We start from the raw sequence: 24,294 nt of genomic DNA on the forward strand, positions 1-24,294 counted from the left end.
TTAAGAAAAACACTCCTCATTTCTCACAAAAGAACGCTCAGTAAAGGTCGCCTTCCTGTGGGTGTGAATCACACAGTCAGCAGTTGGGTACGAAACGCACGTCAGCAGATAACCCTCCTTCATTTGACCATCATCAGGAAGGAACCATCGGACTGATCAACTGCACCTGACGCCAATTTCCCCGCCCAGGTCGAGCAGCCCCAGCTCTACAAGATGGCAGCTCAACTCCTGCATTCTCAGCAGCATCGAGATGTAGGTGTCTCAGGGGCTTCAAACTCAGACTCTTGACCTCTCGGTCCAACCAGCTTAATCTTGTATACTGTCATTGTGCTTTAAAATTGGGAGAAAATCTCAGCCCAAAAGACTTGGAGATACTCTTAACTGATCCAGCGAGGATGGACTCTTCATAATGGCACTTGACAACGCTTCTGCGGTGCAGCTTTAACCATGCACAGGGAGTTAAGTGTCACAGTTGCCATCTTCACCCCTGAATTCAAAAGCAATTGTCAGAGTTTATCGATGGTGCTTTCATAACTACTTAGAAGTTCAATTTACAACAAGTTTTGTCACTCTGGAAATGTGAAACTCTAATCTAATAAGCTAACTAATAGTAAATAAACGCACAACAGCATAATGACAATATGACAGGAGAGAACCTGAACACAACCCATGCATCTGACAAAATAAAACTTATTAATATACTAATGGGGGAATGATTATTAAGCATTCATAGTAACATGCAAGAAAATTACTTCTCCAGATCAGACTTAAGACTCTTCCATACACATTAACACATCATCTTAAAGACGATTGTACACATTTGTCCACCTTGTACAAAATTAACAAAAATGGAAACAACTAATCCATTCAGTAACGACATGAATTAATGTTGGAGCACTATGAGAAGAGCAAGCTGTAGGCTCTCTGATCTCACTCGAGGCTCCATCTTATAAAACAAGATAAAAGTACGCTCTTTTCCATTTCCAGCATACAGTATATTTACAAAAACAAAGGAAACATTATAATTTGTCAATTCTGGCGTACAAAGATTTATGGAGACTTATCCCAAAAGTAAGGATTCCACAAATCTGATAATTAGAAAAAATTTATGGAGACTTATCCCAAAAGTAACTAACATAGCTAATTATGAGTAATATGAAAAAGAATAAAGCAAAAGAAAGGTTGTGGATTTAAATAATGAATTCCATAGAGATCAACTCCAGTATTAATAACTGGCAAAGATTTGCTAAGCTAATGTTCTAAACTAAATAAAATTGACCCACAAACAAAAAATAAGTTTAGATTTAAAGTCAGAAGCAATTTTCCTACAAGATGCAAATAAACTTTTGGCATTTGATTTGTGTGCAGGTAACAATGAATGAAATTCTACAGAACTAGATGCCAGTACAAACACTGAAGTTTTTGAAGTTGTTTGGCTATAAGACTTCAGTGGTCTTTTATCAGACATAAGAAATGAGGAATAGCTAGATTTGATAGTGAATACCCACAGATGAATTCTTATATAAACACCTAAATTTCTAATTGATTTGAAGAATAATGTTACCCTCTTACTTTTCACCCACTATGCAACATATACCATTAAGTATTTGAAAAAATGATCGTGAGATGGAGCACTAAGCTATTTGCCAACTTGATCTTATTCCCCAAATCCACCATATGAATAAAACCCTATGGGAGCTGAGACAAGTTAACATTCAGTTAAACTTTGAACAATCAGAACACAACATCAACGAAATGCAATGCAAAGAAAATAATAGGAATTATATACTACACCCAAGCAAAATAAAATATCACAAGGACCCAAAAGAAGCACTATCATGACGTGAACAAATAACCAGAAAGGAATCTTCCAACAAATTTAAGTGACCTCACAGATACTAAAGAAAATTTAATCGAACAACGATTAATTAACACAGCCAATCAATTTGCACTTATTGCATAATTGTTTGCCTATACCAAACAAGCCAGGGAGCATTAATCACAAATCTTCCTATGAATTTTAAGCTTTTAACAGACAAGATTTAATAAAAAAAAAAAAAAAAAAAAAAAAAAAAAAAAGTAGTAGAAGATTCCAGAAACACGGCCTCGTAAAAACTTTCCACATAGAGCACCATATTTTTTGTTTATAGTTGCCGAAAGAAGAAAAACTAAAGGAAAGCGACACACAGCAGCAGATTTAAAGAGACAAATATTGCATATGAATGAAAAGAGAGATCTTACAGATAAGAGAAGAAGAGATCGTCGGAGGACGTTGTTAATGTTTATTCAAATAGAGGGAAGAAGCGGAGAATTCAAGGGGGCGGCAGTTGTTATTTATAGAGGGAGACAGAAGGCAAAATGGGTTTTAGTTTAGAAATGGACTTATTGAGCCCCCTGAGGTACCAGCAAATATTGAAAACCCTCTCAAGTTTTTGAAATAGTAAACTTCCCCTGTCTTCAAGTTTGAGGCGTTAAACTAAACGGGTTGAGGGTAATTTGGTAAATATATATTAACTTGTGTAGCATAAATTCTAACGGTTCACTAACAGTTGGGTAGTTTTTGTAATTTTAGAAACATTAGAGAAATTTTGTTATTTGAGAGATGACCACCCAACTAAAACCCTGCCTCTGCCCAACCCCAAAACCAAACCACTTACCGCCCCTGGGTTTTGTCTTACTACTTTTTACTCTTATCATTATTGAATATTTGATTATTCATTTTTTAAGAATTACTCAACTATTTATTTTCATTTTTTAAAAACAAACGAAAAATACGTTTTTAATATTGTATTCATATTTTTATATTATTTGTACGATTAATTACATCAGTTTATACAAAATAATGAGAATGAATTGATAAATAATGAGAATGAATTGATAAATAATGCGAATGGAATGGAAGGTAAGCTGAAGGGCAAAGTAACGAATTCATTCATAAAAATGTTATAAATATTTTGTCCTTTGGTTGAATTGAGAGACCAAATAACTACTACCAATTACCCTAATACACAAATGGAAAGCCAATGGACCATAAAAGGAAAGGCAAACGCCTCCTAACGCACACCATAAGCTATACATGTATTTATTTAATGACCAATTTGTTGTAAGTAATAGGCTGCTTACATTGTACTTGGACAATTCTCTATTTTCAGTTTTGGTTAACAATTTATTTGTCCAATCATAAATTTAGACTAAAATAATTCCCTATAACTATATTTTAGGTGTAATAAGGTTAATAACTTACCTTTATTAATTGTAATGGACATAGCCAATTCAGATTTCATCATCTTTCTTAACTTTCCAAACTTTTGATACAATTAAAATCCAGTATTTTAAAACCTCACCTGGCCTAACCTGATTGATTGAACCGGGACTCGGGGCTTTCACTGGGTCAGGTTACCAATTTTATTATTGATGGCAAATCCTAAAAATTAGGACAAGGCGAACAACGGTGGCTAGATGTTGGAGGTTTTGACGAGGAAGGTCTGATGAGTCAAAAGGTGATAGTTTAGATGATTTCTGGTGAATGAAATTATCGGAAATCGTAAAAATAAATTGAAGGCAACAACAGACTATTGCTAACAGTTGGTGAGACGAACAAGGGGGGAACGAGATAGGTTTTGGTCAAGAGACTGAGATAAGAGTTTTGTGGTGATGGAGTGTGTTTGTCAACACCAGAAACATGCCCTATTTGACTTGAGTTGTCGACACCGAAATGTATTTTAAGAAGTTTTTGTAGGATTTTCAAATGTATAAAGATTTATGTATAAATTTAAGGAATGTTTTTACTAGATTTCAAGCTTATTTACATGCTGCCACATCAACAACTCGCCGATCACCCGGTCCAACAAGTCAACCCAGAACCTGACCACTTATGCCAGGTTTTAAGACCTTGATTAAAACCATGGTTTTAAAAACTGGACCAGACCGGCCAGTCCAACCGGTTGGACCGGGACCTGGTCACACGTCCGGTTCGAGTCAATATAAAACCCGATCATATTTAATAACCCTCTATGAACCGCCATTGAACCAGGAAAATAGTGTGAACCGCCGGTCCAACTGGACCGCTTGATAAACTGGTCCAATGTTTCAAAAGGGGAAAAAAATCCCTAACTTTTTCCAGTTTCTCACTTTCTCTACTTTCTCAGTTTCTCTACACAAAATCCTATAAAAATCTGAAATCCCACTCAATCTCAATGAACTCCATTCTCTAAAGTCTGAAATCGCAACCATTGTGTCAATCGCAACTCTACTCTCTGAAATCAACGATGACGCCTTCCTCCCTCGCCGAAAATCGACGATAACAACTCCATTCCTTGCTGGAAATCGGCGACGACGACAACAGCTCCATTCCTCGCTGGAAATCGACGATGATGACAACTCCATTCCTTGACAACGATGACGATGACAACTCCATTTTTCGATGATGATGACGACGACAGCTCCATTCCTCGCTAGAAATCGATGACGACAGCTCCATTCCTCCCTGGAAATCGACAACAACACAGCTCCATTTCAGAAAGTGTAAGTTTTTCATGAGTCACGACCCTTTCCATTTTTGCAGATCTAGTTGATGTATCTAAGTTCTTATTATATGATGATTGTAAGTGAGTGAAACATATTCGCGTAGTGGAAAAAGATAGAATATAAAAACAAAACGAATCTAATCATCACATTAGCAACCCAAAATCCGGACAAAGATTATAACGTTATAACAAAACACTGTAAACAAAAATCTGTATGAATCAAAGTCTAACCCATACAAGGATTTAGAATACATTACCAACGTTTGGAGGCTCCTTCAATATCTCTAATTTGATCTCGCTCTCGATTCAAAGTAGAATCGCACTCACGTCGTCCACAAGAAGATAATCCGTACAACTATCAAGGGATTTGCTAGATCCTCTTGATGGCTTCAAGAAGCAATGTTTTTCAATTAGTCAAGAAGAGAAAGAATATTTTCTCTTCAATCAATGAGTGTGGCGAGAGAAAGAGAGTAAAAAGGGTGGCTAGGGTTTTTTTTTTTTTTTAATTACTGAATGAATGAAAATTAATTCACTTGTTTTAATTTAAGTTGCACTTATATATTGCAACAATTAAAACTCTATTCCAATAAGGAATAGTCATGGGCTCCAACCCTAATTTATCCTTGCAACCAAACACACCCTTTATGGAATTTTAATTAATTAATTATTATTATAATTAAAATCTATTAATATATAATAATATATTAACATTTAATTAATAATAATAATTCATTTAAATATATGCATAGATATATTTAAATATAATCTCACTAATTAAATTTTAATATTAAAATTAAATACAGGCAACAATCTCAGCAAATTAAATTGCACTGTGAGATTACCAAAATACCCTTTCGTCATAAAAGACAAAAATACCTCTTTCACAAAAACGATTCTTAAGTTATATTCTAAGTATGTGACCCGTAGGCTCCTTACCATATCAGCAGTGTGTAGTATCGCGATTAACACCAATTAATCGTCTCATTACACACAGACCAAGATTTGCCCATAGCAAGGCATCATGACCACTCTATAGATTCGGATTCAGCGAAACCGCAGCCTGTCAACGATATGCTTACCGTGCAATCAAATTCTTTCATCAACTGTTATCTCATCGAGACTGAGGTACATAAATAGTGTCAACCTCAGATATCCTTGACATGTTTGTATTCAGTTAATGGACCAATGACCGGAATAATAAATTGAATTGAGCAGCAACTCAATCCCACTGTAGCCACAGATTTAGTGTCATTGTCATTTACTGAATTACCCAGTGAGATAACGTCTTTCGTACCCAAGAGTGATGAATCCTTTGTCGATCCACCATAGTCTTGATACACTTGTCAATGTAGCCAATCACTACCGTGTTGATAGCTCTGAATAGAACTACATTGGGCTAATGTCAAACTACACCAATTGGTACACAAGACGCTCTGATCATCTCAAGTCTAAGGATCACATGCACCACCATCTGTTATTCCATAGACACTAGGGTTACCATCCATATGGAATCCTCTGGTGGGTCTGTCCAGTGAACTTGCCTTTAGCAAGCATCCATGCGTTGCACCAGGTTATCGGCAAACAACCTTGACAAGTGAGATCAATCACTACCTTTCGACAGGGTCGTTCAACACTATGATAGCCTTATCGTATTATCTATGTCCTTGGTCAGAATAATACTGGGGCTACGGACGTTTCTAGAATGGCCACTATATGTGATCATAGGGTTCTCACTATCAAGATTTAAAACACTTGAAACCCTCGTCACGGTTCTACCATCCTAAGGACATATATCATTACATATAACTATGATTTACATGATATAGAAGAATATGATTTTTATTGATAAATAAACATTTATAATAGAGTCAATTTTACAATAATAGATTGGCTCTAGGACACCTACTCTAACAATCTCCCACTTGCTCTATAGCCAATCATTCATGTATTTAATACCAAATGACCTTAGGTGTTGCTCATGCTCCTGCTGCGACAGAGGTTTCGTCAGTGGATCAGCGAGATTGTCATCAATATGTACTTTACTGATTTGTACATCTTTCCTCTCAACCATTTCTCTAATGAGATGAAAACGTCTGAGTATGTGTCTGGACTTCAAGTGAGACCGCGGTTCCTTTGCTTGAGCAATTGCTCCATTGTTGTCGCAATAGACATTTATTGGATCAACAATCGTGGAAACCACACCAAATTCGACTCCTTGGCCACATCGGATAATGCAATATACTCAGCCTCCATTGTAGAGTCCACTACAGTGCTTTGCTTACAGCTCTTCTAGCTCACTACACCCCCATTGAGACAAAGTACAAACCCTGATTGCGATCGATAATCATCTTTATCCATTTGGAAACTAGCATCATTGTATCCTCTTACAGTGAGCTCATCTTCCCCTCCATAAACCATGAACATGTCTTTAGTCCTCTTTAGGTACTTAAGGATGTTAGCTATCCAGTGATGCTCACCTGGATCCGATTGATATCTACTAAAAGTGCTCAATACACATGAGACATCAATCTGAGTACACAACATGGCATACATGATGGATCCAATTGCTGACGCATATGAGATCCTCTTCATTCTATCTCTCTCATCGTGTGTTTTAGGACACATATCCTTAGAAAGATAGACACCATATGACATCGGAAGAAATCTCTTCTTGGATTCTTCCATACTGAATCTCTTCAGTACCTTGTCAATGTATGTATTCTGACTTAGGCCAAGCAACCTACGTGATCTATCTCGGTAGATCTTTATTCTGAGGATGCAGGCTGCTTCTCCTAAGTCCTTCATGGAGAAGCACTTGGATAACCAAGTCTTTACCGACTGCAAGTTCGGTATATCATTCTCAATCAGAAGTATTTCATTGACATACAACACTAGGAATGCCACTGCGCTCCCACTCACTTTCTTGTAAACACATAGCTCATTTTCATTCTTGATAAAATCGAATTCTTTTACGGCTTTGTCGAAACGAATGTTCTAACTCCCTGAAGCTTGCTTGAGTCCATAAATGGGCCTCTTTAACTTGCATACCTTATCAGCTTGACCATCAAGAACGAAACCATCTGGTTATGTCATATACACATCCTCTTCAAGGTTTCCGTTCAGGAAAGTTGTTTTGACATCCATTTGCCAAATTTTATAGTCATGATATGCAGCAGTCGCAAGCACAATTCGGATGGATTTAATCATGGCAACAGGCGAAAAGGTTTCTTCATAGTCAATACCATGAAATTGTTTGAAACCTTTGGCAACCAGTCATGCCTTATAAGTGTGCATCTTGCCATCCATGTTAGTCTTCTTCTTGAAAACCCATTTGCACCCTATGGGTTTTACCCCTTCAGGTGATTCCACTAGAGACCATACTTGGTTATGGTACATGGAGTCCATTTCAAATTTCATGGCTTCAAGCCATTTAATAGAATTTGGATACGATATAACATCTTTGTAGGTTCTGGGTACATCGTCTTGGTAGACTAGTACGTCACCATGTTGAGTCACAAGACAACCGTATCTCTCTAGCTCATGACATACTCTCTTAGACCTACGTAGCTCCTATGCTACTTGAGGTGGTTCACTTTGATCCATAGATTGTGAAGTGACCTCCTCACAATGTTCAACCACTTCTTGTGGCATATCTTCCTGTCTTGCGTTTAATGTACCTTGTGCTTCTAGAACTTCATTGAGCTCTACTTTTCTCTCACTAGTACTTCTTAGGAAAAATTTCTTTTCTAGGAAGATACCAATACGAGCGACAAAAATTTTGCGCTCTTCTAAGTAGTAGAAATAGTACCCTTTGGTTTCCTTAGGATACCCCACAAAAATGCATCTCTCAGATTTTGGGCCCAGCTTATTCGAAGTCAATTTCTTAACATAAGATTCACAACCCCAAATCATTAGATAAGACAAGTTGGGCTTTCGCCCACTCCATAGTTAATATGGAGTCTTATCTATAGACTTGATGGCACACAATTCAGTACGTGAGTTGTAGTTTCCAAGGCATAACCCCAGAATGATGCATGTAGATCACTAAAACTCATCATGGACCTAACCATGTCAAGTAAGGTCATATTCCTCCTTTCAAACACTCCATTGTGTTAGGGTGTATATAAAGGGGTGAGTTGTGATATCATCCCACATTCCTTCAGGTATTTAGAAAACCCTAAGCTCAAGTATTAACCTCATCGATCCGACCGAGGAGCCTTAATACTTTTGCCCAACATATTCTGTACTTTATTCTATTCTCTGAACTTATCAAAGGATTCAGATTTATGTCTCATGAGGTAGACATAACCATATCTATTGAAATCATCAGTAAATGTGATGAAGTAGGAATATCCACCTCTGGCTTCAACTGTTAATGGACCACATACATCACTATGGATGATGCCTAATAGTTCAGTAGCCTTTTTACTTTGTCCTGAAGGTGACTTGGTCATCTTGCCTAAAAGGCATGACTCACATACCTCAAATGACTGGAAGTCAAAAGGGTCCAAAATTTCATCCCTTTGAAGTTTTGCAATGCGAGTCTGATTAACATGACCTAATCTACAATGCCAGAGGTATGTATGGTTTTGATCGCTATGTTTAGCCCTTTTAGTTTCAATGTTGAGAATATTCTTATTGTTTAAATCAAGAACATATAATATGTTATATAACCTTGCAATTCCAAAGAGAATACCATTCAAACTAAAGGGCAACAATCCATTAGAAATTTCAAAACGATATCCTATATTATCCAAAGCAGATATTGAAATAATGTTTCTAGAAATTGCAGGTACAAAATAACAATCTTTGAGTTCTAATAATAAGCTCATAGGCAAAGATAAACAATAAGTCCCTACAGCTAATGCAGCCACATGTGCTCTATTTCCAACTTGTAGATCCACTTCTCCCTTGGCGAGCAATCTATTTTGCCTTAGTCCCTGCACATCAGTACAAATGTGAGTACCATACCCTGTGTCAATGACCCAAGATGTTAAAGGAGAGAAGTTATTCTCAATCATGTACATACCTGAAGTCGATGCGTCTGACTTCTTCTTATTCGTGAGGAAAGCCTTGCAGTGTTTTCTCTGGTGGCCAGGCTTGCCACAATAGAAGCAGACTACCTTCCCACCTTTCCCAACGTTATCCTCAGGCTTAAGAGCATCCTCTCATTCGGGCTTGGGATTGGCCTTGGCCTTGGCCTTTCCCTTGCCCTTACTCTTTCCTTTACTGGCAGCAACCAGTAAAACAGGCTTGGACTTTTTCATGTTCTGCTCTGCAATCCTCAGCATGTTCAGAAGCTTTGACAGAGGTTTCATCATGGTGTTCATATTGAAGTTCATTATGAACGATGAAAAAGTATCAGGTAAGGATTGCAGAATTAAATCCACTTGTAATTCTGCATCCAACCCAAATCCCAAAGTCTCAAGCCTCTCTATGTACCCAATCATCTTGAGCACATGAGGACCAACTTGGGCTCCCTCAATCATGCGACTTCTAAACAACGCACTTAACACCTTGTACCTCTCATGTTGAGCGTTTCCTTCGAAAAGCTCCTTAAGGTGCAGAATTATGGTAGCAACGTCCATATTCTCATGCTGCTTTTATAGCTCAGGTGTCATCGATGCTAACATAAGGCATTGAATAGTGTCAGTATCGTCAAGGAACCTTTGGTAAGTTTCCTTTACTTCCTGAGTGGCATCAGGATCAAGCTCAGCCAAATAAGGCTTGTCAATGATATATAATTTCTTTTTGGACTTCAATACAATCCGAAGATTTCGATACCAGTTCGAGAAATTAGATCCATCTAACCTGTTTTCTTTCTCGATTATCGATCGTAGGTTGATATTGCTTATTTTAAATGAATCTACAATACAGAAAAGTAAAGTTATTATTATGTTTATTTTCATTATTTAATAAGGCCTTTTGTTAAATAATCGCTCCCACTATTTTCCTCAAGCCAATAGCCCTCACCACTAACTCGGGAAAGCCCGATAGCTTTCCCAGTGGACTTAGATCCCATCTAGCCCATTTCAAACTTTCGCTTTGGCGAATAAGCCAAAATGGGTTGATTAAGTAGGCCAACAAACTTAATCCACACCAGTTGATAGCTCCTACTACCAACCTCAAATGTGAAGCAAGCCAACAAGCCAATCACACCATCCAACGGCCTAGCCGTCGTCCTAAAGTATGATTCCCAGTATCAGTAGAGTGAAAACTACATGTCATCACGTACACAGAACATGTATACTACTCTACTATGCCTATGACGTGTTTATCAACCTTCACTTTGGCGAACAAGCAAAACTGTCATTTTAAGTTGACTCATCACCATTAAGGAAAACTCTAATGAATTTTAACCTCCCACTAGTAGAAGTGTACCCTTCACTTTGGTGAACAAGGTTCCGACGAACAATGATTTGATTAAAACCATGGTGATGGAAGGCATATGTGACTTAATATACTTAAGTTGAGGGTTTTTATTTAATGTCTCACTAGATTATTATCTTTGTTAGAATGTAATTTTTTGACATGTTTGTGAACATTCAACCTTAGCATGCATTCTAAACAAAATAAAACGTGCCGATACATGACCCACTAAAATCGATTTCCTCGAGCTTAGAGGAATTGGTGGGTCAACCTAGGGGTTTAAGAGTAAATCTTGGGTCTTCAAGTTATTCCTCTTCATAACTCCTTCGTTTCTTTTTTACGACCATTACAAAGTATTTTATAATACAAAACCCTATTCTAATTTACATCGATAAAATATAAACCTCGCGTTACATACGAGGGGAGTGAGATGAAAAGAAGAAATACATGGAGATATAAGAGAGAGAGGTAGGACCGCATGTCCTATTTCTTTATAAAATTATAAGCAAACCCAAAGTTACAAAAACATACCAAAGGTCTAAGGCTCATGTACCGGGCACTATGCAATTTCAAACAAGAACATTGCATACATCCAAAATTAACATTTTGAATTTGGGTGGGTGGAATTATTAAATTACCCTTCTTATATGTACAGAATTATTATTGGCTTTATAGGCTCAAAAACTGCAATTTGACCCGCTATGCGAAAAACAGAAAAGAAAAAACAGAACAGTAGCTTTCTTGCTGCGGCGAATAAATTATTCACCCCAGTGAAGTTCATACACATGGTCGCTGCAGCGAAGTTCTATTTCGCCTCGATAAATGCCATAAACTTCCAGAAAACATAAAACGTTCCAGAGAATTTCATGCCGCGGCGAGATCTACTTTTCCAGCGGGTCGCTGCGGTGAAGGTTTATTTTGCCACGGCCATATTCACTTTTTGCTTCTCGCTGCGGCGAAGTGTTATTTTGTCACGACTAACGCTGTAAAACAGTGAATCTCACAATATGCCTTTTTGCAATTTTTCACATAACGACACAAAACCAAATCGGATCGAATGCACAAGTATTCGACTAGGACACCAACCAACCAATAAATCATTCATCAACACATTATTTATTCAATTGATTAACCAAATCAAGCAATGAATGCAGATTTTACAGATTTTTAAAAAATCGTTTACACTAACATGTTATCAAACAAGCCACATGTTATCAAACAACATCAAAAATAGTATAATCAATTACCTGAGGCTCTGATACCACTGTAAGTGAGTGAAACAGATTCGTGCAGCAAAAAAAGACAGAATATAAAAACAAAACGAATCTGATCATCACATTAACGACCCAAAATCCGGGCAAAGACTATAACGTTATAAACAAAACAGTCTAAACAAAAATCTGTATGAATCAAAGTCTAACCCATACAAGGATTCGGAATACATTACCAACGTTTGGAGGCTCCTTCAATATCTCTGATTTGATCTCACTCTCGATTCAAAGTAGAATAACACTCACGTCGTCCACACGAAGATAATCCGTAGAACCCACTATTGTTTTGCTAGAACAACAAGGAGGCTTCAAGAATCAAAAGAAGAGAAAAATAATTTTTCTCTTCACTAATATCAAAAACGTGAGAGAAGAAAAAAGGGTGGCTAGGGTTTTTTTTTTTTTTTTTTTAAATTATTGAATGAATGAAAATTAATTCACTTGTTTTAATTTAAGTTGCACTTATATAGTGCAACAATTAAAACCCTATTCCAATAAGGAATAGCCATGGACTCCAACCCTAATTTACCTTTGCAACCAAACACACCCTTTATGGTATTTTAATTAATTAATTAATTATTATTATTATTAAAATCAATTAATATATATAGTAAAATCTCTCTATAGTCATAATGGTGGGATTAATTAATTTTATTACTATGAGGAGGTCATAGCTTAATAGAGGTGTGGTCACAAAAATTTCTTTATAATTCAGGTTTTAGTAGTACAATATTAGGATTTCAATTGATGTTCTAATACTATTAAGATTTCAATTCAACGCTTCACTTGCCTACTTTTGAAACGGATAAAAGATTGTGTCTTGAAACCAACAAAGATAAGTGTCATTGATAGAATTGTAAATGCAGTTGCTGCATGGTCAAATTTATGTGAAGCCACAAACTATTGCCAATTGTTTTAATCATTACAAAATTATGCAGCAAATTGATGTGAAGCCACATACTATTGCCAATTGTTTTAATCATTAGCAAATTAGGATCCCTGATGTCGATGAACTACAAGTTATAAATGAAGTGGATGAGGAGAATCAAAGAGTCATTGTAGAATTTAGTGATCAGATTTGACAACTTCATTACACTAATCGAATGAATATTAATGTCTTTCTCAATCATCCAAATGAGTAATAAGTCATGTATGTTTTAACTAAAAAAGAAATCTTTACTACAATTAGACAAGAAGATAAAGGAAATAATCATGATGTTGATAGTACGAAAATACAAAAAGTTTTGTGTCAAGAAGCTCTAAACATACTTGAGAAACTAGAAATATTTGGCTTCAACAAGAAGATGTTCATGCTAGCGAGTAATCTACCCGCAAGTTAAAAGATGTAGTAACAACTCTAAACCCTAAATCATTATCTCAAACAATTTTAGGTAAATATTTTATTTCATCATAAACCTTTAATGTAATATAACATATATATTTTTGCAATATAAAGATAATTATTACTATGTGGAGACAACTTTTCTTAAGACGGGAATTAGAAAAATTATAATTTATTACAATGTAGAGTTTATTCTTATTTATAACTATCCCAAATTAGAAATAAAATTTTTTATAACTATGTAGAGTTTATTCCTATATAGAGTATCATTATAGAAAGGTTTTATTGTAATAATATATTAACATTTAATTTATACTAATAATTTATTTAAATATATGCATAGATATATTTAAATATAATCTCACTAATTTAATTTTAATATTAAAATTAAATATAGACAAAAACCTCAGCAAATTAAATTGTACTGTGAGATTACCAAAATACCATTTCGTCATAAAAGACGAAAATACCCCTTTCACAAAAATGATTCTTAAATTATCTTTTAAGTGTGTAACCCGTAGGCTCCTCATCATATCGGCAGTGTGTAGTATTGCGATTAACACCAATTAATTGTCTCACTACACACAAACCAAGATTTGCCCCTAGGAAGGCATCATGACCACTTGATAGATTCAGATTCAGCAAAACCGCAGCCTGTCAACAATATAATTACTGTGCAATCAAATCATTTCATCAACTGTTATCTCATCAAGACTGAGGTATAGAAATAGTGTCAACCTTAGATATCCTTGACATGTTTGTATTTAGTTAATTGACTAATGACCGGAATAATAAATTGGATTGAGCAGTAACTCAATCCCACTGTGGCCACAGATTTAGTGTCATTGTCATTTACTAAATTACCCAGTGAGATAACTTCTCCCATACCCAGGAGCGATGAATCCTTTGTCGATTCACCATAGTCTCGATACACTTCTCAATGTAGCCAATTACTACCGTATTGATAGCTCTGAATAGAACTACATTGGGCTAGTGTCAAACTACACCAATTGGTGCACAAGGCGCTCCAGTGATCTCAAGTCTAAGGATCACATACACCACCATCCGTTAGAAGATTTATTCCATAGACACTGGTGATACCATCTATATGGAATCCTCTGGTGGGTCTGTCCAGTGAACTTGCCTTTAGCAAGCACCCATGTGTTGCATCAGGTTATCGGCAAACAACCTTGACAAGTGAGATCAGTCACTGCCTTTTGACATGGTCGTTCAATACTATGATAGCCTTACCGTATTATCTGTGTCCTTGGTTAGAATAATATTGAGGCTACGAACGTTTCTAGAATGTCTACCATATGTGATCATAGGGTTCTCACTATCAAAATTTGAGACACTTGATACACTCGTCACGGTTCTACCATCCTAAGAACATATATCATTATATATAACTATGATTTACACGATATAGAAGAATATGTCTTTTATTGATAAATAAACATTTATTATAGAGTCCATTTTACAATAATAGATTGGTTCTAGGGCACCTACTCTAACAATGATGAGTTAGGAAATAATTTATGGCTTATCTAGATTGTTTCACAGTTCAAAGCTTACGAATAAAACCATGGTCTTATTATGGAAAGTAGCTCAGCCAACTGTTCTACCTTGTAGTGTTTTTTGTTTGATTGACTTAGTGTCTTGAAGCATGCAACATATGTTTATTGAACAGATGCTTTAGGAATTGTAAATCCTCTAATCATGGTCCAGAGGCAAAACGTTATCTCTCAAGTTTGAATTGGCCAGGCTTTCTAGAAGGATAAGATGATTGTTCCACTGTTAGGGCCAAAAATCGTCTTGGGCTTGACGAGGCCCAATAACGAAATAAACATGTCACGACCCAAAGCCTCAACCCAATCTCGATTGGGCTTACGCTTAAAATCACCTTGGGACCTACCCACTCTATGAGTTGGGCTATCCTATAAGTTAAGCTAAATTGGGTTTCAGCCCATTAGCCTGCAACAGTCTATAAATAGGAAATCAGAATCCCATTCTATTTCCTCTTCTACTAAGATTCCAAATCTTACTCAAACTATTAAACTTAATATGATAAGTTCAAGAAATCTTATCTTTTTTATGATAGGGATTATCTCCCACAATAGGACTTAATGTCCTACTAAGATTTCAAATCTTATTTAAACTATTAAACTTAATCTGATAAGGTCAAGAAATCATATTTCTTTCTTGATAGGGATTATCTCCCAAAAAAGAGGACTCAATGTCCTACTAGGACTCCAACCCCTTGGGTTTACTATAAAAACAGAGGCTTACCCTCTCATTAAGGGAAATCTCCGACAGTCAATCTACACTATTCAAAACCATCTATTTGCTCCTAAGTTCTTGCTCCCAAGAACCCGACGCCTCCGCCGTAGTCCTAGCCTCCGACAAGACTCCTGGTAATTCTTCTTCTCCTTAATTCTTATTAAATCTCTTTCAGCCTTGCTGACTTGAGCGTCGGAGTGCCTACGGCAAACACCACCTCGGTGTTTTCCGGAAGCTTCACGCTTGCCCTTTCATGTGTGTAGGTCTAACGGATTGTTAGTGACCTCAACCTCACGGGATCACACCCTATTTTCATGACGGTAGATTTTTTGCATCTACATCCACCACCTTCAAGTAGGCTGTAGTATGACATCGTGTCCTCAAGTTCAACAAACAATTTATTGAACTTATGAACTGCAATCTGCCTTTATTAGTTATAGTTCAGTTTCTGCTCTAATAGAAATATGAATTCGAAGGAATTAAATCACCGAGTCAATTGGCAGAGCTTACAGATGGCAATCTTAAACAATTTCATTCACTTGATATATCTGATTGCTCCATTGATGATGACAACCCAGGCTCAATCATTTCTTTAACTAGAATCAGATTTTTCGGACACAGCAACCTATAATGAATGTAAAACACATCATATTGTCAAATGCCCAAAGGCTAAACTTTTATTTTATTTTTGAAATCAATCAACCAAGTCTAAAGACCATATTACTCATTGTAGATTTTACTCAAACACATGTTAAGTTTTTGATTCATTATTAAAATTAATAACAGAATAAATCATAGAATAATTTTTGAAATTCTTTAAAGCTCAATTAAACTGAGATTAAGAGTCATGTTAAGAAATTTTTTCTAGAATGTTACGTTGATAATTTTACAGCTCTTTTTCTTTGGCATAATTTTATGATCTTGTAGCTTTTATCATGTTTGTCCTTTCTTTTCGGTGTAGATTTGCATTAATTAGATTCAATCCTAGAATGCGTCCATAATATGCTGGTGTTTTAATATGCCAAGTATATAATAAATTGTTGTTATTTCTTGTGTGACAGGTAGATAAAGATTAAAAACAGATAATGTCAGCCTCTGGCTCTTGGTCTTCTTCATAATCTAGTAGAGGTAGGATTGATATAACATAGGCACATGTTATTGAGGGTATAGATCCAAATGGAAGGAAGACATTAAAATGTCTTCACTATGGGAAAGTAACTAGAGGAGGAGGTATTTTTAGAATGAAACAACATTTAGATGGAACAAAGAGGGGTGTTGGTGCTTGTTTAAAAGTTCCTTTTGATGTTCAATACTTGATGAGAAAATCACTAAAAGACATTAGGATAAAGAATAAAGAGAAGGCTGATTCTAGTAAGTATAATACTCCATACGGTGCTCCCGTACATGGATTTGAGGGAGATATGTTAAATGAAGATAGTGAAGAGTTCCGTCCATCAGAAATTCACATAAATGAAGGTAGGTTTGGCAGTAAAAAACAAAGTACAATACTAGACAAATCAAAAAGAAAAAAACCTATTGGGGTTGGTGACTATTTTGCTCCAAGGACAATTGTTGGATCTCAACCATCAATTAGGAGTTGTTTAGCTAGAAAAGATGTGACATGGAGAGCAGACATGGCTTTTGCAAAATTCTTTTACGAATGCTTGCATCCTAATTAATGCTGTAAATTCAATTTATCTTCAGCCTTTGGTGGATGCTATAGCTGCAATTGGGTCTGGGTATAAACACCCAAATTATCATGGTTTGCGTGTCAATTTGTTAAAAGATGCTAAGAAGGAAGTGTAACTTCTTGTTGATAGTTACAGAAAGATTTGGGAAAATGTTGGATGTACCTTAATGGCTGATGGTTGGACTGATAATTCACATAGGTCATTGATCAATTTTATGGTGTATTGTCCTAAGGGACTTTGTTTTGTGAAATTAGTTGATACTTTAGATGTTGTGAAGGATGTTGAGACATTGTTGAAGATGTTTGAGGAGGTAGCTTTATGGATTGGACCAAATAGTATTGTCCATTTTGTTATAGACAATGGATCCAATTATAAAGCTGCTAGAAGAATATTGTCTAAGAAATATCCGAGTATTACTTGGTCGCCCTGTGCAGCACATAGCATAAATTTGGTGTTAAAATGCATAATTGAGATTGATCATATAGTTTATCTTGCAAGACGTGCTTCTGAGGTGACAAAGTTTGTATATAATCATACATTCTTGATAGCTTGGTTGAGGAAAAGACAGGTAATATACCTTTAGCTCATGTTCTTGTCAATCATAACATAATATGCATTTTTTATAATTGACTAACATCTATTATTTATCAATTGAACAGGGTTAGAAAGAAATTGTTCATCTGGGCGCAACCCGTTTTGCTACAACTTTCATTGCAATAAGAAGCCTTCATGAGCACAAACATGACTTGCAAGCCATGGTGACAGATAAATCATTTGTCGATTCTCGATATGCAAAAAGTAATAAAGGCAAACATGTTATTGGCATAATTCTAGATAACGATTTTTGGGATGATATAGGTAAGATATCCAAAGTTGTGAGTCCATTGATGTGCTCGTTGCAGATTGTTGACTCAGATGAGATGCCTGCAATAGGATATGTGCATGATGACATGTACAGAGCGAAAAATGCAATTAAAAAGTTGTTTAAGAATAAAAAGAGATTGTACAAGCCTTATACACGAATCATTAAACTATGCTGGGATAGGACGTTGCGCTGTGATATCTATGCTGCGGCTTATTATTTGAATCCTGCCTTTAAATATGACGAAACATCTTTTTGCTCCAAGCCAGAAGTCATGAGTGGTTTCCTTGATCCTATTGATAGTAAAGCAAGTGCGTTCAATTTGAACAAGACAAGGTTAATGGAAGAGAGTAGATTATATTCAAACCAGGAGGAAAACTTTTCTCGTGGGCTTGCTCTTGAAACCGCCAAAACCACACGTCTTGGTACATAATAGTTATAAAATTTATGAGTTCTTTTGTTTTTTAAGTCTAATTTATTTATTATGTTTAATTTTCAATTAGATGAATTGTGGAGATCATTTGGGTATAGCACTCCAAATTTGCAAAAGTTTGTAATAAAAATTCTTAGCCAAACTTCAAGCTCTTCGGGATTTGAACAAAATTGGGGCGTTTTTTAGTGCATACATAATAAAAAGAGGAATAGATTGGAGCATCAAAGGTTGAATGATCTTATTTTTGTTTACTATAACTTGTGTTTGCAAAATATGTATAAAACATTGTCAATTACTCAATTATGCATCACTCTTATTGTTATTATCTATTATTTTTCCTTGATATTTTACTTGTCATGCTTTTAATATTTCATTATGGTATTTTATGAGGTGTTACAAGAAAATAAGCTTTGATCCTATTGATTATGAAAGTATCGACAAAACTGAAGGTTGGATAGTTGACGATGAAGAGGAGATCAATGAAGTGATGAACTTAATTATGAGGAGTTGAAACAAATGTTATATGGAAAATGATTTAGGAGTTGTTGATCACCCTTCTTTTTATGATTCAACCGATGGTTCATAAGGTTGGTTTCAAATATTTAAGCAACTTAGTCTCTATTTTAAATTAAATTACAAATTTTAACTTATGATTTCTATTTTTTACTTAAATTTATGTAGATAATGGTGATGGTTATGATAATGGTGATTATGATGATGAATTTTGATGCTAGTGTGTGAAGCTCAATCAATATGAAACCAAACAAAGAAAAAACATTCGCATCAAATATTTTATTATTAATTATTATGTATTTTATCAATTTAATATGTAACAGAGAATACAACATCATGTTTAAATTTGAATTTTAGAATGTTGATAAATACTTCAATTTGGGATTTTATTAAATTTGAACTTGAAATCATATTAAACAATAATTAAATTGATATTATCTTATTAAAAAATGAAAATCTTAAAATCTAGGTATTTTTTTGCTCCAACTCATTATATTGACGTCAGCTCACCTGTCCAACCGGTTAACCCAGACAGCAGAGCGAGTTACCAACAGTGATTAAAACTTGATCCAGCCAATTTAAAAAATTCCTTTACGTTGTATAATTGTTATATGAAACTCAGTGTCATAATAATAATAGTATATCTTCGTTCCTCGTTAAACCAGGCACTAGGTATCATTTTAATAAAACCCATTAACAATATCAGTTGATATTCTCATAACCAAAAATGAAATGCACAAATGCTCATAATATGAAAAAACGAAAAATTTAACAGAATGCAATCATTCAATTAAATTTAAAATCTCTCTCAAAAAAAAAACTTGATATAAGTCTACCATTATAAAATTACTAAAATATTCAAGTTGAGACACCAAAAATAAACATTCAAAATATGAGCATATCCAGAGTTCGACACGTTTTCGGTATTAAGCTCACACTAGTCTTTTCCTACACAAGTCCAAAATACCATGCAAAAATAATTTCTTAAAAGATCCGGTTTGACGGACCCATAGTACTCTTCAGATAGAGGCACCTCACCTGTTGACATAAATAAATGTCAGTCAGAACCATTAATAATTTACATAATTAAAAAAAAAAAAAAAAACAGACAGCTTTGTTGAAGAACACAAGTTGAAATGCTCAAGTAAAACAGTGGCCAGCAAAGAGAGAAAACAACTCCTAATCAAAATCAAAAAAGGGAGAAATAGAATCTTTTAATTTATCCAAGAATAGAGTGAGATAACTCACATTTTGCCAGTTCTTCTTCAACAAGGATACTAGGAAATTAACGCTCATTTGCACATTCTGGAAGATTTGCTTCTCCTCCATGGCACAGTTTCCGACGGCAACTCCCATACAGAGCACCTTTTTCAATTGGAACTTCACTGTTGCCTTGGTCTCATTAACCTTCGACTCCAGAGATTCTTGGTGAGTAACAAGGGTAGGGAACTTTCCTGCATTTACAGATGAACCAAGGTAAAAAATATTCAAGCAACACAGAAAACAATAAAACAGCTCTGTAAGACCATTTACGCAACACTACCCACTCAAGACTCAGTAGTTATAAACTATTTGAAAATCAATTATTCAATAGCAATCTATACAAAATGTGCATTACCAGACCTGTGTGGACAAGCATGATCCAAATAACTAGGCCAAAATAAATTAATTCTCTAACTCAACAAGTCAACAACAATCGATCATTTTGACATCCCTCAAAAATTGCTTTACTACCATCGATCCTCAGAGTGATGGCTAATGTACAACCACAATTCGCATTCATTCAAAGCTATTTAACCTTTAATGTCCCTCCAGCAAGAACATAGCATCTCAATCAATATTAAATTTTTAGGAAAAAGCAACCAATATGATCAGTAAAGTAGCCAGCAAAAAACAGCAAAAAACTTCAAACCATCCTTGTACACTTGCCTGCCTTGTTAAGACCAGGTCCCAACAGACGAGGGATCTGCTTGATGACAGATTCTGATGCCAAAAAGGCATGGTACTTCTTGGCAAGCTTCTTAACAAGTTTCTTGTTCTTGTTAAGCTTTTTCAAGGCTTCAACATCCATGTAATCGAGGCCAATTTTCTCTGCCTGCAAAATATAATACAAACATTTAGATTGATGTAAAACTAAAGTGTATCGCAGAACAAGAAGCTGTTCTAAACTCTAAACTATAAGGAGGAATTGATAGATCAAGAANTGCCAACTGTTAATGTATGTTGGATCTAGACACATGGTAGGTGAGTTTCCAAAGATATTATCTACTTTGAGTCTTCCGTACGATTTTGTCTTGAAAAGACGCATCGAGGTGGTGAGCGTGTCCTTATGTTATAAGTGACCAAGGCTCTTGTCTTTTAACCGATTTGAGACTTTGGCACTAACAAATTTATTGCTACAAAATAAGTATCATTTTTGCATTTTAGCAAACTAACTATATAATTTATAGATACATCAAATGTATTATACAACAGTTATCTTTAAAGGTATAGGAAATAGTATAATACATACAGAATGTATTTTTGAAGTTATAACATTTTCCATTAGTTATTTATGTGAGAGAAAATTAATGATTTAGGAACCTATGAATATGATTGGTACTTTTTTGTAAAGTTGAATTTCTTTATTAATTAATTTACAATCTTTATTTAAATATTGTTATAGTTAGAAAATGTATGATGCATTTATGGTCGTTTATTATAAACTAGACAAGGGGCCCACGCATTGCGCAGGTATGGTTATTCAACGCTTTTGAAATAGTTTGTAAACAAATTTATTCTAACAAAAGAAACTAATTAGATTAAGACATAATAATTGTTAAATAATACAAATTTTAAAATAAATAAAAATAGTATATATAGAGAGAGTTATGTTAAGATAAAATTAATAATTATACCTATATAATTATTAATATCAATTATAGGTAGTTGTCATTAAATATTTCATCCAACTTGTTAAAATGGAGTAATTGCATTGTTTTAAAAACCGGATCGGCTGGTCGAGTCAACACTAAAACCGCCATTATGTAATAAACCGCTTTAACCCGTTTGAAAACCGGATAAAATCAGTGAACCGCCGATCAAACCGGACTGGTGGATAAACCTGTCAAAATTTTCAAAAACCCCTAACCCTACGCAATCACAGCCCATTCCATTTGATTTCCTTTCTCTGTTTCTAACTTCTTCTCTTTCTCTACGAAAATTTATCAGCTTCTTCTCTGTTCTCTAAAAAAATTTCTCTCTGAAATCCCACTCAAATCGCAATCAACTCCACTCCCTGAAGTCTGAAATCGCAACCATTCACCAAATCGCAATTGAACTCTCTAAAATCGACGACGACATCTTCCTCCCTCGCCGGAAATCGACGACGTCTTCCTCCCTCACCGGAACTCGATGATGATAGCTCCACTCCTCGCTAGAAATCGACAGCGACAGCTCCATTCCTCGATCCAGGTAATAAACATGCCATTCCTCGATCCATCTTCAATAATGATTTCGTTGCAAACTTTATCTGGAGCAATGTGTATGTGCATGTATTTCCAGATTATGTATTTGAATTCATGTGTCCTATTATATCTTAGGAAAGATTATGTTTCAAATTAGCAAAAAAGGGGTTTGAATCAGCTACATAATTTGTGGATGGGCAATTTATCATGATTTTTTGTATTTTTTTCTTCTTTTATGAGCTTAATTTCATATATGTAGTTAGCAGAACTTTTATTGATATACTTTATGTTTTACTTGAATATTTCTTTTCATGAGTTATTTTATGTACAACTATCAACTGATTTTGTGGTATGTTTGTTGCTAAATGTGTCTACAATCGATGGAACTTTATGGGATGGTATGGGATGGAATAAGGACTTATGACGACAATAAAATACTACCTCATTCTTCACAAATTCTAATTGATATATTTACTGTTCAGTTACTTGTAGCTTAATGATATTGTTGAAGCAAATACTACTTTTTTGTCAGTATCAGTATACTTATAGCATTTTTTGCATTAATTACAATAGATATTCATGTCAATTCTGTATTATATTTCACATCCATTCAATACTTTTTAGTGCTCATCTGACAGTTGGGAGCATTTTATTTTGATTTTGGAGGACCATGCTGTAAGATTTTAGTTCTTCAATTTTCATTCGATATCATCTTTGTCAACCTCGTTGGGGTAACTAAGATTTTGTTGAAACTTAGTTGAGTTGCAAATTCAATAGAACTTCATAAAATTGATTTTTGTGAGCTAGTTGCATTGCATCTGTCTTATGCCTCCTGCACATCATCTCTAACTCTTTGAAAGTAGAGAAGGATGAGAAAGGCTGAAAATTGCAGAACTTGGACAAACTGTTCTTTATCTTAGCTGAAACTCATCTTAAAATATATTCAACTTCAGATGTTTTGATTGATTGCTTACTTTCCATGTTGATCTGAATTTTGGAGATTGGTTAATTTATTTCAGGCAACAGCAAGGTGATGAAACACCTATGGTGTGGGAAATTCTCTCTCTCTCTCTCTCTCTCTCTCTCTCTCTCTCTCTCTCTCTCTCTCTCTTATTATATATCTATATATATATATATATATATATATATTATTTAATTATATTAAACTGTAATAAAACTACATTAGTTTATCTTTTCTAGAAAATGATAGGATAAACGTATCGCATCTTGAATAGTCACATTATGCTAATCAAAAGAGTAAATGAGGTTATAGATTCTATATAAGAACCAAAAGAGGTAACACCTAAATTAATGTGATTCTTTTGTTTGCAATTGTTGTATACTTCCCCATTTAACAATACGTGATTATGTGATTCTTTTGTTTGCAATTTTATTGTATGATAGGTAGATAAAGATTAAAAACAGACAATGTCAACATCTAGCTCTAGGTCTTCTTCACAATCTAGTAGAGGTAGGACTAATATAACATGGACACATGTTATTGAGGGTGTAGATCCAAATGGAAGGAAGACATTAAAATGTCTTCACTGTGGGAAAGTAACTA

General features: G+C 35.0%; 2 protein-coding genes and 1 pseudogene across 2 annotated transcripts; 1 reads left to right on the plus strand and 2 right to left on the minus strand.

The window, feature by feature from the left end:
• Positions 1-479, minus strand: LOC116124402 (annotated as a pseudogene).
• A 17,163-nt stretch (positions 480-17,642) lies between these two features.
• Positions 17,643-19,499, plus strand: LOC116124403. The gene is made up of 3 exons (XM_031410127.1): positions 17,643-18,044; positions 18,142-18,763; positions 19,453-19,499. Exons 1-3 carry the CDS (start codon positions 17,643-17,645, stop codon positions 19,497-19,499), a joined length of 1,071 nt encoding a protein of 356 aa, XP_031265987.1.
• Positions 19,500-20,088: 589 nt separating this feature from the next.
• Positions 20,089-22,307, minus strand: LOC116124404 (60S ribosomal protein L10a-3-like). Its single transcript, XM_031410128.1, has 4 exons — positions 22,272-22,307; positions 21,214-21,454; positions 20,533-20,738; positions 20,089-20,322 (listed from the first exon to the last, which is right to left on the minus strand). The coding sequence occupies exons 1-4, from the start codon at positions 22,305-22,307 to the stop codon at positions 20,269-20,271; spliced, it is 537 nt and encodes a 178-aa protein (XP_031265988.1). The 3' UTR covers positions 20,089-20,268.
• Between the last annotated feature and the right edge of the window lie 1,987 nt (positions 22,308-24,294).

This window comes from Pistacia vera, unplaced genomic scaffold (genome assembly GCF_008641045.1).
Source record: "Pistacia vera cultivar Batoury unplaced genomic scaffold, PisVer_v2 Contig152, whole genome shotgun sequence".
NCBI classification, from domain to species: Eukaryota; Viridiplantae; Streptophyta; class Magnoliopsida; order Sapindales; family Anacardiaceae; genus Pistacia; species Pistacia vera.

Coding starts and splice junctions, on each gene's coding strand:
- LOC116124403 (XM_031410127.1), top strand. CDS start 17,643: ATGGCTGATGGTTGGACTGATAATTCACATAGGTCATTGATCAATTTT. Junction 18,045..18,141: donor CTTGGTTGAGGAAAAGACAG/GTAATATACCTT, acceptor GAACAGGGTTAG/AAAGAAATTGTTCATCTGGG. Junction 18,764..19,452: donor CGCCAAAACCACACGTCTTG/GTACATAATAGT, acceptor AAATTTATGTAG/ATAATGGTGATGGTTATGAT.
- LOC116124404 (XM_031410128.1), bottom strand. CDS start 22,307: ATGGCGGTTTTAGTGTTGACTCGACCAGCCGATCCG. Junction 20,739..21,213: donor ACCTGGTCTTAACAAGGCAG/GCAAGTGTACAA, acceptor CTGTAAATGCAG/GAAAGTTCCCTACCCTTGTT. Junction 20,323..20,532: donor TGAAGAAGAACTGGCAAAAT/GTGAGTTATCTC, acceptor TTATGTCAACAG/GTGAGGTGCCTCTATCTGAA.